The 15,200-nt window shown below is 36.3% G+C and overlaps 1 protein-coding gene across 13 annotated transcripts in view; it reads right to left on the bottom strand.

Moving 5' to 3' along the window:
• WASHC4 (WASH complex subunit 4) overlaps positions 1 to 15,200 on the bottom strand; it is a 54,155-nt gene that overhangs the window by 19,769 nt on the left and 19,186 nt on the right. For all 13 annotated transcript variants that reach the window (XR_015286339.1, XM_086887176.1, XM_086887177.1 and 10 more), the window contains 17 exons: positions 14,994 to 15,119; positions 13,829 to 13,936; positions 12,407 to 12,553; positions 12,209 to 12,288; positions 11,241 to 11,346; positions 10,379 to 10,495; positions 9,037 to 9,205; positions 8,749 to 8,903; positions 7,127 to 7,201; positions 6,275 to 6,379; positions 4,744 to 4,878; positions 3,884 to 3,992; positions 3,144 to 3,210; positions 2,334 to 2,420; positions 1,654 to 1,801; positions 1,415 to 1,511; positions 752 to 948 (listed from right to left, as the gene is read on the bottom strand). Coding sequence is in view for 12 of the 13 variants with exons in the window: in XM_086887176.1 (XP_086743302.1) it covers positions 752 to 948; positions 1,415 to 1,511; positions 1,654 to 1,801; positions 2,334 to 2,420; positions 3,144 to 3,210; positions 3,884 to 3,992; positions 4,744 to 4,878; positions 6,275 to 6,379; positions 7,127 to 7,201; positions 8,749 to 8,903; positions 9,037 to 9,205; positions 10,379 to 10,495; positions 11,241 to 11,346; positions 12,209 to 12,288; positions 12,407 to 12,553; positions 13,829 to 13,936; positions 14,994 to 15,119 (2,028 nt within the window). In the remaining variant the exon portion in view is untranslated. The remainder of the gene's footprint in view (positions 1 to 751; positions 949 to 1,414; positions 1,512 to 1,653; positions 1,802 to 2,333; positions 2,421 to 3,143; positions 3,211 to 3,883; positions 3,993 to 4,743; positions 4,879 to 6,274; positions 6,380 to 7,126; positions 7,202 to 8,748; positions 8,904 to 9,036; positions 9,206 to 10,378; positions 10,496 to 11,240; positions 11,347 to 12,208; positions 12,289 to 12,406; positions 12,554 to 13,828; positions 13,937 to 14,993; positions 15,120 to 15,200) is intronic.

The following is a 15,200-nucleotide window of genomic DNA, read 5'->3' as shown; positions in this document are numbered from 1 at the left end:
CTTAGAGCAATTTGCCTATGGAAAATCAAGCAAACCAGTAATTTAAACTACAATCTTCATCAGTGTCTGAACAAGGTTCAGTGATGTGTTTTTTTAACACAGAGGACCAAACACAGCGCATACTCCTGGGAACCATGAGGGCATACCAGGCCTTATCTATTCCAACAAGACATTACAGAATGTAATCATGGGCTGTAAAAGTAGCCATTGACAGATTTGTGGATAGGCTTCTCCAATCAAGACAGAGAAAGTACCATAACACAGATAAAACCTGAGATGCTGCGCTTCCAAATTCAAATGCACCTTTCCTTTATTTGATAGCTAATGCATCATTCAATTAAACAGCTCAGAATTAACACACAGGCAACTCTGAGGGTTCACAGCATTATGTGCAATCTTTGTTATAAGAAGTTGAACCAAAAGATAGTCTCTCCTGTTAAAGCATTTAGTTGCATTAGATTTCAAACTCCATAGTTGCATTAGATTTCAAACTCCATGGGACAAAGAATTCCAATGAACCAGGTCTTCAGATGTCACAAAAACCAACGGCATTCCCTTCAGGTCATACACCTTAAGTCTTTATGCTCTTTCTGCACTGTTGCTGTAGACAATCCTCTGGATCTTTCTCTCAGTGAGCTCCATCACAACACAGGTACATGATTTGTGATGAGTAAGTGCTGAACTCAATACAGAAATAACATAATACTAACAGAAATTGTTACCAGAACACATAACCAGGCCCATGCTGTACCTGTAAACAAAATTCCAGTCGCTTGTGGGTAAGGTTCATAGTCTGTAGTAGTTTTTCATCTTGATTAGTGGACTGCACTTTCTGTTGCTTAGTTACTCCTCTTATTTCCTTCACATACTTCTCTCTAACAGACTGGAACCAGTGCAGAGAATCAAACTCCTGGTACTGATCCAAAAGCTTCAGAATGTAAGCCACACCTAGTCATTAACAAACCATGTACTAAAGTCAACATGCAATTTGCAAAATATTTTGTGAATGTCTTTAATGGATGAGCCTAATGATAGTTCCATGCAAATATAGTTTTAATTGTTATTAACTTACAATTAATCTATCAGGAAAAATCACAATAAAGAACAAGCTTATATTAAAACATCAATTCTCGAAATACTTGCATTCCTTCTCATCTGGATGAGAACCACAAACTTGGAAAGAAATTTGGAAGCACCAATATATGTTAAAACTGTCTGCTCCCATACACAGCTATTCCATGTTTAGGAAATTCTGAACACAACCATAACCCTCAAATCCATTTGAAGCAAAGACATATCCAAATAAATTACGGAATTTTTAATTATGGGAACAGACAAAGTATAAAAAAAATCTTTTCTGCAAATGTCCATTATGTTGGCTTACCCAAAGGCTAATGAGGGTGCTGAAACTTACCCATGGCAAACCCATCATCAGTGAAAGCTGCTCCACTTTTGTTCTTCTTATTCAACTTCTCTTTGCAATTCATTGAATGCTCTACAAAATTGAGGGTCTGAAAGAATGAAAGGTTGTCTTGGGATCACAAAGACTCACAAATGTCACAAGGTATTGTCATATATGCTACTACAGTCTAGTACAAAACATTTAAACACAACCCTGCTCTGACAAGAGCCCGCTGCAATGCAAACACTCACCAGCGGGGGGACAATGATGTAGAAGTTCCGCAAATGCATGTTCTTTGGGCTGCGGAATTCGGGAGCAAACACATCCACCAGCATTTTGAAGTACTCTGTTCCTTCTGCAAAGTTCCGGGTCAGGTCACTGAGCACAGAGTCCAGCTGCCTGCAAAGGATGAGCAATGAGCTTCCTGCTTCTGCTGAAAATCCCTTTGCTTACCCATCTTGTGGGATAACAACCCTCTCTTTGCCCTCTGCCTATACACAATCCACGATTTGGGAGAGTATCCTCCCTCTACAGCCCATTTGAACAGTGTTTCTTGATTTAACTGATCTCAAAAAAACAGTCTATGAATAGAATACTTGCATCTTTTTTATCTAAGACCCTGAAAATATTACAAGTAGAGCTCAGGCACACAACGAGGAAAGCTTGTTAGCTTTTAGAAAAGGATTTCTTCAAGAAATCAGGTTCTATGTCTATTACTATCAATGCTGCTTCACATTTTCAAAACAACTGCTTCTATTTGCTTTGTTTTGAAACAAATATTTTTGCATAAAGGCAGAACTTTTAATACATGTACAATACATATACAACACAATAACTAATAGCTCCATTTATAAACATAAAATGACAATTCTCTCATCCACCCTTGTCCCAGACCTCAAAAGTGTGACTTTTGGTTACAGTGTTACTGTACCTTGCTGCTTTTTGTGTTTCTTCTGAGAGTCCTTCTTCTTTCACCAGCTCTTCAAAGTTAACGATATCTTCCAGATCAGGAACAAACCTGAAAACTTACTACTTGTTAGGATTATGCTCAACTGTCTGTGTTCATTGAAGTATCTACACTAATTTATAATTTATTTAATTTAATCTTCTGGGCTTGAACTACTTAGTTCAAATTATGTCATATCTGTCATACATTCTCATCCAGGCATTATTAACCTCATTTCTAAACACATACACATCATTATTTGTACTTCTGTTTTTACTGAGCTATCATCTCCTCTCTCTAGCAGCTTGATACTCTTAGTAACTCTAAGTTTACCATTATTTGCAAGAAAACCAACTATTTCTTATTATGTATAAGTTACTACGTTTTAATGACCTTTCATAAACATAGACAAAATCTATACAGAAAGAAGTACGAAAGGAATGTGCTTTCCAAATTCCTCAAGGTTTGTATTGTTTTTCCTTAATGCACCCTCAAAATTGTTTAACATGACAAATTGCTGGCTTAATGGACTATATGCCTTACTAATGTGTATTTCTATTCACTCTTTTGCCATGTTTTTCCATAGAATATATTTTATTTTTAGTGATTTATGTCCATGATTGTACAGTGCTGAATCCTAGCACTATCTTCAATAATTCCACTTAAATGAAAGCATATAAGTGATGCTTTTCAAAATCTATGGGGAATAGGAAAGGGCATAGGGAATACCAGAAAGAATAGAGAGCAAGGAGAAGAGAAGGAGCAAAGAGAAAAATGAAATATTTGTGGAAATACCTAATGGCACTACTGCAGCAGTGAAGTCCCCCAGATCTTATCATTCGTACATAACCCATAGCATTGCCTTTAAAAACAAGAAAACACAAGGAAGCAATTTGTAATTACACACACACACACTCTTTATAGCTCCTATAGGCTCTGAAACATAAATTGAAGTTGCCATGTAGTTCTGGCACAGAACTTGGCTCTGAAAGCCAAGTCATAAAAGTCAAATTGAACCCTGCTATTAAAAGTCTATGTAGAGAAATAAAACAAAAAGGCATCATCAACAGAGGTTTTGTTCACTTTCGTACAAATTCACTCCAGTGGGCACATTAAACACTTGTAAGTTCAGATCAGTTCTGCACATTTACAGCATCAGTGGCTGAAAATATCATTGTCACATCATGCATTGCTCAGGATACTTCAGCTGGATATATGGCAAATTTTTGAAATACATGAACTTAGCACTAGGAAATACACTCAGTGTGGATTAAAGTCAGTTCCATGACAAAGAGAAGAACTGAAAAGGGAACAGGAATCTATGCAAGCTATAACTGCATTTTAGATTAAGACATGCAAAGGCCATTTCTATGTAATTAGTTGAGAGCATGTACTTAGCATGGGCTGCAAGTGAACTACTTTCCATCTGACTGGAATTAAACCTAGCTTTAGCCTGAGCTAAAAGGTCAGCTACTAGGTGATGAAGATGTCTTCCATTTAATTTCATTTATAACATGTTAGATAGCATTTCATACCAATTTGACTTATGAGTTGTCTGAACTGGTCAAGATAGCTCTGGCCATCCGGGGTTATTCCAAGTTTTCTGATGCCACGGTTGAATTTATCTGCTCTTTCAAAGGGATACTAGAAAAAAAAAATATATTTGTAATAATTACCTACTCTTAGAAAAAAAAACTTTTCACCACATCAATAAAATTCCATTTAGTTTTGTAATTTAGTAATGTAATTTAGTTTTACACCACATTTACAGCTTTATTTTTTTATAAATTATATACCTGCTTGTCTGTATTGGCTCACACGAGTCATTTTACTAAGTCACTTTTGCAAGTTGAGAAGTGAAAGAGTTTTCTTGTGAAAAAAAAAAAGAATTCTTTTAAGAGATAAGCACTTGATATGCAAAGAAGCTAGCAGTCTATTTTTCTAAATATATTGTCTCTCCAATTTTTGAGAGAGTTTTCTAGCATGGAAAACCAGACCCTCATTCCCAAATTCTGACATACTGGAATGAGTGCTACATGATCACATAATTTTGGATTCCATTCAAGTAAACTTATTATTCAAAACTGAGAACTGTTATGCATGAGTTGAACAAGAAGTTTAGAACCTCCAATAGACTACAACTCCATCAAGTCATCCTTAGGTCACTGAGAGAATGGTTTTAGCCAACTCCATATTTACAGAGCAGACAGAATGGAGCAAAGCCCTCCTGAATACAGACATTGGTAACACTGCATTTTTCCAGGACAAAAGCTGTCCCTTTGTCTGGAGATACACATTTAAATAATAGTAGTGTTATGGTTTGGTGCACCTTCAGTCACATGAAAGTAGCACTCCTTTTAGCAAATTACTCCTGAGCCTTCAAAAGCTACTATACCTTGTGATCATTCTGATCCTTGACTTCCCTGAAGAATCTGATGTCTTTGATAAGTCTGGATTTGATATGTTCATCATACATGAACTGGCTAAAAATGTAAAACTTTTTCCTCAAGAACTGGTAAGTGAAATTTACCTAGAAGGCAAAAAGAAAAAAGCCCAGTCAAATCAAGAAAGTTAGTGAAGTAACAAAGGCATCTAACACCCTGTTCTCAGCACATGCCTGAGTAACTTCTAATGCAAGTTCTCAACTTACTTTAATTTTACTGTTTTAAAAGAATAAGGAAAAATAAAAAACATTCTCCTGGATGGCCTACTCTATTCCAGGAGAGGCAGAGGGACCACAGGACAAGGTCAGTATTTCAGGTGATCACCTGCCCTACGCAGCCATTAGTTTATCTGGAATATCCTGTAACTGTCCTTTTGAAACAATACAAATATCAAGTTGAAACAGGCAGACATGATCAACTTCCTCAGTCTGTAGAATCTCCATAACCTTCTGACACAACTTTTTCACTTCCTAAAAGTTTTCTGAAATACTTTCTCATAGGGCAGAACCTTCTACCCTACATACCTCAATACTTCTCATATGCAAAAATAACTCACAATCAGAAGTGAATAAATCTACATCACCAAAAAATAACGTAACAGCATTTTTGAGACACTACCTACTCTCAGAAGAAAAGTGCAAGAAATCATTATAACTTTATTTTTAGTAATTTCTACTTCTAAAATAATGACTTGAGAGTGGATTTAATATTTCAGCAAGTTCCTTCTCTCTTTTTTTTTTTCTTTTTTTTTTTTTTTTTTTTTTTTTTTTGTTGGTAGAGCCAGAACAGAAAAAAGGAAACAGCAACAAGGTGGAACTTAAGCAGCAGACTGGAAAGCACTGACCTGAAAATACCTTTATCACTGTATCCAACCTTGAGAATCCCAATGATAAATTCCTGCTGAGCAGACACAGTGCACCTCTTTGCATTTACCTTGCAGAGAGGCAAATACCTTTGGCTGGTTAAAATGGTTAGCTACACTTCAGACATCATTAAAAGATTTGCAGTAAGAATTCATTTTTCCAACAAGTGTTCAGAGGTCTGTACCTTTATTTTGCAAATTGAAAAATTGATATTTCTTAAACATAACAAGTACAAGAAGAACTTTAAAAAATTGACACTGCATTTTTCCAAGATTTACTTTAACTGCAGCAAAAGTATCTGTCTGCTAAGTGTCATTAAGGAGAAAATCAGGGTATACTGTCCAGAACAGTCCAATCAGAACATCCATCTCTCCTTTGATGTGGTTTTAGATCTCTTCCTCAACATTTATGTAACTGGAAGTGACAACACTCTCAAAAGATTGTGATATTGATTTGTGCCACAGTCAAGAATTGATTTGTTTTATTAATTCACACAGAACATTATTACTGCATTATTAAAACTGCATAACCAAATAAAGTATTATGAGATGCAAGGAGGAGGTTTTTGTGCACAACCACAAACAAACAATCCAACAGCAGCAGTGCAAAAGATACTCACTGTTGTGTTCATGATTCCCGTTCCGTGAGTTCGAATTGAATTAGCGATGTGTCGGATGTTGATGGTGTTCAAGTGTTTGTTATTACTTGTTCTTTCAATGAAGATCTGGAAGGCAGGGAGGGAAAAATAAAGTTAATTACCCAAAACTGCAAAAAACTGGTTCTGTGATAAATTATTGAAATAAACAGCCTATATCCTATTTCTGAGAGCAGCTGATTATGGTGATTAGGTAAAGAACCAAGAAAATACAGCATGGATACAATGAACTTTATCTGGTAAATTCTTATGATTTCTACACAGCTGTGATTCAGCAATATAAGGCAAATGTTGCACTCAAGACTCCCATATTTGAGATTATATCCTACATTACATAGTCTAAACTCTTTTGGCACCTGTTTGCACTTTCTGACCTCTCATATACCACACCAATGAGTTCCACTACTGAATTACAAGCTATGAGAAAATGTACTTCTTCCCTTTTAGGAAGCCCTTCATTCATTTTGCTTCATCTCTCCAATAACCCATTTTCAGATACACACTTCTCAAGCTCAAAAATCACATACTTAGTATGTTCTTATACAGCTGCCAATTATCCTTGCTGCCTTCTAGCTTCACCAGAAAACTGACATGCAGTGATCCCACTAGAATAATATGATCAAAATATGCTACACAACATTCTCTGAGACCAAGCCATAGCATCCCCCAAGATGTTTTTCTAGAGTATCGATACTATTTCACAGCCTCTCACTATGCATGTTCAGCCTGGGCTTTTCTTACATATACTCCACTCTACATTTTGCAATCCCTTCAAATTGGAGCCAATTGTCAGGAAAAGTGTGGGATATACCTTACCTGATTATTCAGATTGTAGAGGTAGCGGGATACAAAAACATGAATATTTCTCATGATTTCCAAAACATCCAGACCCTGAAACAATATTATTTATTAAGAATTACTATAAAACTTCTCAAGAACTACTGACACACCTAACCACTAAGGTGCAGAAATATTGTTTCTGCAGTTACTTGAAGGTTATTTAGAAAGCAGTGTTTTTCTTTGCAAAATGAAGAACCTCTTAACGATTTTTGCTCCGTGTCTGTAAGATAATGCATAGAGGAGAACAAAAGCAGCTCAGCCCACGTTTTAGCATTTGCACTCTTGCCTGTTTTTTGCCAGCTTCCCCTGAAAGTAAGGAATCCTCCAGCCATATTCCATAATTAAACAACAAAAAAAACCACAAATTGAGATTTGAGATTTATCTTGAGATTAGTATTTTTCAGATTCTAAAATATAGAACCTTGCCTTAGAGATTCCTACAGACATTTAGATATCTATAGAGAAATAAGCAACTAGCTAATTTTCAATATTGTTAACCCAACCTGTATAAAAGACTGAGGTTTGCTGTTTACAATATAAATTATACAACAATGGTTTACATTTTTTCCCCTAAGGAGTCCCTTCATTATCATTGTGCCTGGAGATGATTTCATTTATATACCCTATTTCCAAGCTGTCCCAGGGATTTTATCAGGCTTTTGAGGCTGGGGTGTTATGAAGTGTGGGGTGTCTTTGCTTTTAAGTAAAGCTCATACCAGAATGAATATTATGAAACCAATGTTGTTAAATTGTTTAATTCTTTGTAACAATGTGCTGATCAAATATGGCCAATAGAAAACCAAAGCTGGAAACAGAAATTGATCTACAGCACTTTTGGGCCAAAAAAAACAGCTGAATTTCTTAGCTCTATGTGCTCCTTCAGCTTAGGAAGACACAGCCACCATAAACATGACTGAAAAAGGGCTATTTCTAAGAGCTTTCACCCATGTGCTAACCCAAATGAGGGAATGAAGCAAACTGCCAAAAACATCCAATATATTAAAAATTTTGAAGGAAAGTCTTCAAAACTATGCAATCTATAGACCTTCTAACAGAATATCTTGACCATTAACTTGATGACACTACAACTTTATTCTGAATGTCACCATGTTTAGCAGCTTTTAGGAGTCTCTAAAGCACTCTCCTAGAATCTAATTCACAGGTGTCCCAAAGTCCTTTGTGTCCAACCTGTGAAATAGTTCCTTTTGATGATCACTAAGCAGAATCTGCTGAAAAGCTAGCAATAAACCAGGAAAGAAGACCTAAGACTCAAAGGTCATTCCAGACTTTCAACAATTTTCTGGATCTACTGCTTGCCAAATTGCTGACACTGAATTTTCAAGAAAACATTCTCTGAATTTGTATATTCAATTAATTTCATTATGTTAAAAAAATGAACAATACAAGTCCAGCATGATATTAACTGCTATCAGTGTGATCTCCAAAGGCAGATAAAGATCCTGCCTAGCAATTCAACTAGAAATTAAAGGTGATTTTTTTCCAAACAGTTCTCTGCTCTTGAATACTTTAATTTCAGTGACTCAGTGGTATGACAGTGGAATGGTTTAAACTCTATTCCTGTCCTGTGGGCACTGTACCTGCTCCAGAGTCTGGCTGGGAAGGTGAGCCTCAGTCATATTTAAACCATAGCGTTGGGTTGCCAAGTTTCTCATCTCACTGTAGGTGGCCCAGTCATGAAGAGCTACAGTTGTTAAGTTGTAGAAGGTCTTGTCCAAATAATGAGTTACATAAGCTGTGAACAAAAGGATGAACTAAAATAATGCTACCTGTTTAATTAGGAAAGTGTGGAAAGAAGTGAACAGATATACAAAGCCGAAGTATAACAGATGAAATCAACAGAACCAAGCAAATGTTTAACTCCTCACCTTTTATGTCAATGAATCGATTGAAAAAACGTATTGGGTTCAGAAAGAAGAAGTGAGCCAGGTCCTTCATGCCAACTCTGAAGGGGTTTCTGTCATCCAGCTTCAGGTGTGTGTGAACTGATAAGCGCAGATCCTTTTCTATCTCTTTACACAATTTGTCCAGCAAGTGCTGTTCAAGAAAGTTAAAAAAAAAAAGAGGAAAACCCACCAAAACCCCAAACACACACACAAAAAAAAACAAACCACAAAAAAAAAAGTCATCTTCAGTGTCCATTTACAATGCTGTTAGCAAAATCAACGTTTCTCTCCACAGACATGTGTAAGACCATTAAACTAGTGAAGAAAGCTTTGCTCTGGTAGGGCCACACAAGTCAAAGTGAATAAATACTTGGGAACCAGAAAGATACTGATTTCCTGTGTTCTTGTTCTACTGCACAAAAGCAAGAAAAAGCTACACAGCTCAGAAAATGTAAAGGTTTACCTACCAAATGCCATTTTTTACATGGCCAAAACTTCCACATGGAAGTTTAACACAACTTACACTCAAGTTTTCTCACTTCTCATTTTAAGGGAAATTAAGCTTATGGCTATCTATCTAAATAGTAAGAACAAATTCAGTGAGGAAGAGTCTTGCAATAAGAAATTTGGTCTGATTTTTGAATAATATGTAATGTTTTATCTTGAGCTAGTTAAATAAAAAACAGTTCAAAGGTTAAAAATTAAGACTTGGAAAATCCAAATTTGCATTTTCTTTGTCAAACCTCCTTCATAAGTCTAGATAATAATTCAGTTAAGAGGCCATCTATATTTGCAGATCCCTCACTACTAAAAGCCATGCATGCACACTAAGAACAGTAGCATTTATTTTAGGCATTCATCCAAACAGAAGCTAATCTGACAAGAAGCACTCCGCTGTCTGCACAGTCAAATCTATAACTGAGGTTTTGCTAACTTACATAATTTAGAATGCAGTATTTTCATGTTCCCAGCCAACACAGATACTACTAAAAATGAGTCTTTTTAAATAACCAAAATCTTCAGTCAAACCAAAAACTTACTTATTAAAATACTTCACACTGAAGTTGTCTGTGCTATTTTTACAGATCATATCAGATTTGCTACAATAGATAATAGCTAATATACATTACAATAGCTAATTAAATAGCTATTGTAATATTATTATTAAGAATTGTATAATTATTAATTGTATTTATTGTGTATTAATAATACACAATAATTACAATTACAATAATTCAATATTGTAATAGATTACAATAGTTAATCTGAGCTAAAGATATTTCAAGCACAGTGGTATGTTTAATTCCCAACCACAACAAATTACCTCATTGAGCACTTCCATGATTTCTTTGTCATAGCATTCCAGAAGCACCTCGTAAGATTCCAAGTGTCTTGCATGCATCATAGCAGGTACACAGTCCCGTAGTGCACTAAACATATACTTATTAAAAAATATCTAATATTAACAGACACATATGTCACCAGCACCTCAAATAGTGTTCAAAGCTAACAAAAATCAGGATCACTAGTCTTCTCATTTTCATTAAAAATGGACTTCATAAATCCTACTGGAGTGTCCCGTCCTTTATCTGAGGTATTATTTCCTACTGACTTGAAGATCCTAATTATTAGCTATTTCATCAGAAAGTATTTTCACTTTTTTCATTTCAGTACTGTACAACCCTGGAACAGATGTTTTTTATCAGGATTATCATGCCAAAGCATGATTCACATCTGCAGCAAGTACACAGTACTTCAACAAGGGGATAAGAGACGAGGGCTGGAAAAAGCTACAGGACAACTATCCAACACAGAATCACTGAACACAGTGATATCTGTTTTACACAGTGATATCTGCTTTAGAAATATGTAACCACAAAGAGGAGCAAAGGCTTTTAATGTTCAAGTCTAGCAGGTTTTCATTTCAAATTAAGAGTGAAGAGAGGAACAAAGAGACAGATGGACACAGAGTTGACAATAGCAACCTGAGATTTTTTAAAAAATCTAATAGACAGATTTAAACCAAAGATTGCTTTTATATCCTTCAGAATGAGAAGAAAAGTCTGAGTCAGTACTAATCAGGGATTTGCTTTTTGAGCTTTTCCTTTAAGAGCTTCAGTCTTAGGTTTATCATCTCTTAGTCTGAATTTGTCACAACAGTTAAAAGTTGTAACATTATTACTTACATGTAGTCTAGCAGAATCCACTGCATTTTCATAGACATCATCTAAGTAGATTGGGAAGACGGCTCGATGCCAGTACAAGAAACAACAGTCACATTGTGCTCGAACTCTGGAATAAAAGATGAATTGTTAGACACAGATTTGGAAGAAACCATTCTTCTAACACAGTGAGTGTGTTTAAACTAAAGACAAGTGCATTTTGAGCCTAAGTTTTACACCATTATTTTAATGTTCCAGATACACTGACCTTCAGAAGAAAGTTCTTCATTAAAGAATTTTTTTTTTTTTATTAGCCTTTTATAAATAAAAGGTGACAGCTTTAAAGAAAATGTTAACTCGGTCTCTGAAAGACTTAAGTCTTACATTACAGCAAAGTCCTAAATAACTCTTCTTATTACATGCAATTAGTACCCTAGAGACCAAACATACAGTCTCAATTTCTCCTGAGTCAACAGAGAAACAGGCTTGTCCTGATACAACTTCTCTACATTTATCCAAGGATTTATCAGGAGTCAGCCACTAAAGATGTTCGTCTCTCCCTGTAAAAGCTACTTGGAACAGACATATTGACCTGGTTTTCAAATGGCCAACATGATGTATCTTGAGTGTGCACTGTAACTGCAGCAGCAGTAAAACATGGTGTCACACATGAACTAGCAGCCCAATCTCCCAAACAGACTGGTACTCACTCAGAAATTTTGGGGTTGGGTTAAGGGGAACACTTCAGCTTATCATAAAACCAAGTCACCCAGGAAAGTGACAGGATTTCTAAATAATCACCCATCAGGTGAAATATGACTTGCCAAAGACAAGCAAGCTTCAGGCTTAACTCTGGAACTCTCTCTGCCCATCCCTGCTTTACAACACATGTAAAAATCACCACCAGCATGCAGAGACCAGATTTTGCCATTCACACAATGAGCTCCCCCAGGACACTATTCTGCCTTCTATATACTGCTGTCACTGCTTACCTCTCTGTGAGTTCACTGATCAAGTCCAGTTTTTTCAGAACTAACTGAAGGGGAATAAGTTCTTCATCTTTAAATGTTTTCTGCAGAAATGAAGGAAAAAAAAAACCAAACCAAAACATGAGATGAGAACACAAGCTGATATTTTTCGTAAGACACTCCAGCAAATAAATGAAGGGCTGGAACAACCATGGCACTTACCATCTGTGTTCCCACACTCAGTGCAAGGGACACGATCAGCCGCCTCTGTTTCGTACTTGGCCCATCGAGGGTGTTCTCAGCCAACACCAAAGCAGAGAGGACATCCAGGCGTTGCTCACTGTACTTTTTATCAGAAATTACCCTTTTCTTGATGACAAAAAGACACAGAAATTCAGGGGAAAGTTATCTAAGCGCAAAGGCAATAGCTTACTACTTTTTCCCAAAGCTTGTGGACTTGTCATAAATTGAGTATTTCTGCAAACAAGTCATGTTTTGTGAACAGAGTTACCTGAATCCAGATTCACTCTGCCAATTCAGTGGTATACCTGTCTGTACTCTTGGAATATGTGCAGCCAACATGAACACAGGTGAAGTCATACTAATGGATCCTTCTATTTACCAACATTTGCCTTTTTACATATTTTCTGATAAGTAGTCAAAATATCAAGAACTGCTCGCACCAGCACTCTTTTCAATATCCTTCAATACAAAAGTTTAAGGATATTTCTATTAATTTAAAAATAATTGTAATGTAATTACAGATATAATTTGAAAAATTCATTAAAATAATCTATCTATCTATCTATATATATATAGGAAGTGTTTGAAGATGTAGTTTTTTTTTAGTGACTTTGAAGTTTGGAACCTCTTCAGCTCATGCTACTCCTGCTACATAGATATATATCTGTATATAAATTTTTTATAAGTACAGCTATTTTTTTGCTTACCCTAGAAAATATAGAAATGGCAGATACATAAATTGAGATTACAGCCAAATAAAAAGGAAGTTTAATAGCTGCACCAGTAAAAGTAGCATACATGCTTTGTAATTCTGCTGGTGGATGTTGTGAAAGAATAAAACCAATCGGTAATACATCAGAACAGCCATGCTAAAGTCTCATTTTCCCCTTTTCTCTGAATTCTGAAATTCAAGGTTGTATAAGCAAAAGAAGCCATTTTATCCCACAGTGAAACAGAGAACTTATGCCCACAGTATGCTCCTGTAATTCATCATGTACTGTTATTTTGCCAAGAAGACAAAGATTTAAATAACAGCCTGTTTGCTTAGACCTGCAACAGATTGCTTTATGAATGTGCATCAGAGAAGAGGTAAGCAAAGGTCACTTTGTGAAAAATCACTAGAAATAAAATGTAAAAAGAACACAGGAAGATGATGAAAAGAGTTGCAGCAGTTTAGAGGAAGAGAGGACCCATTCTTGGTCAAAAAATAGGTAACCATCTATGCTGTACTGTTTTCCAGGAAAAAGCTTGGAATTACTGGAAAGCTTATAGATCTCTGGATTATGATTCAGCATTACACTACAGATTTTGAAAAAAATGCAAAAAATACTTTAATTTAAACTCAATGTTTTAAAAAATACTTAATTAGGGAGGTTAATTAATAGAACTTGGATTACATACCTTGGCCACAGATATAGAGTGAAGGGCCTGATACTGCAGATGCTGAGTGATGTGTGTCACAGAGTCTGCCACAACCATGCTTCTTCGGTAAAACATATGTTCTATTGCCTGAAGTCAATCCCAAAACACATTAGTTCACATAGGCACCAAAATTGCTGCCTTTAGAATCTGCCTTTATGCTGTGTGACTCATCCACACTGCAAATACAGACTCTTTCCATTTTGTAATGTGCTGTTACTAGCAGTTACAATTAACTCTTAGAAACCAAGAAAATCAAACTATTCAGGAACATTAAAAGGTTTCAGGACTGATCTAAGTTTTGGGGGTTTTTTGTTTGGATTTTTTCAGTTTTGTTCACCACTGCTTTCTGAAGTTCTCCTGAAAGTGTATCTTCCTTTTGGAAAAGATACCAGGAGAAACGTGAAATCTGGGGAGGAACAATCTCCCACACACCAGCATATACCAGGAATCACCCAAGTGGAAAGCTGCTTGGAAGGACAGGAGCTGGGGGGTCCTGGTGGACAGCAGGTTGAGTGTAAGGCAGCAATGTGCCCTTGTCTAAGAGAAGGCTTGGAGGGGGATCTTATTATTGTATATAAATACTTGGAGGGTGCAAAGAAGATGGAGCCAGGCGTCAGAGAAGTCATGGAGTCAGAGGTGCCCAGTAACAGAACAAGGGGCAATGAGAACAAAATGAAACACAGGAGTTTCCCTCTGAACATCAGGAAACACTTTCTTACTATGAGGGTAACCAAGCACTGTCACAGCCTGGTTGCCTAGAAAGGTTGTGGAGCCTCTACCCACAGAGTTACTGAAAAGTCATCTTGACACAGTTGACACAGTTCTGGAAAACTGGCTCCAGGTGTCTGATTGAGCAGGCACAGGCTGACCAATGATCCCCAGAGATCCCTTCCAACCTCAACCATTCTGTGACATCAGCTAAGGAAGTCAGTTAGAAGCTATGAAAAACAATCCCAAAACAAACACACACACAACCCAGTCCTAGCCTTCCAAATCTACTCTCTAACCAAACTGCTCTCAAACCAGAAGTCACACATGCAAAAACACTTCCCATCACAGTTTTGGTTTTTTAAAATATGGGATGTTTGGTCAATGTTCTCTGTAATTCCTACATTAAATAAATAATTTTCATCCAGTGACCTACCTTCAGAAGTTCCACAAGTCTGCACAAGGCTTTTACTGAGGTTTTAGTCATAGGTTTTTGCATTGACATGTAAAGATTCATTGTAGTTTTAATGATGGTGCTAAGACTGTATGCATAAAGAAAACCCTACGATAGAATGAATACAAGGGGAAGAAAAATGAATAATCAATATTTCCACGTGTCAATAAAATAAGTGCTCTCTGTTTT

This window comes from Cyanistes caeruleus, chromosome 4 (assembly GCF_971803275.1).
Source record: "Cyanistes caeruleus chromosome 4, bCyaCae1.hap1.1, whole genome shotgun sequence".
Taxonomy (NCBI): domain Eukaryota; kingdom Metazoa; phylum Chordata; class Aves; order Passeriformes; family Paridae; genus Cyanistes; species Cyanistes caeruleus.
Note: the sequence above shows the minus strand (reverse complement) of the source record. Positions and strands in the feature narration are given on the sequence as shown.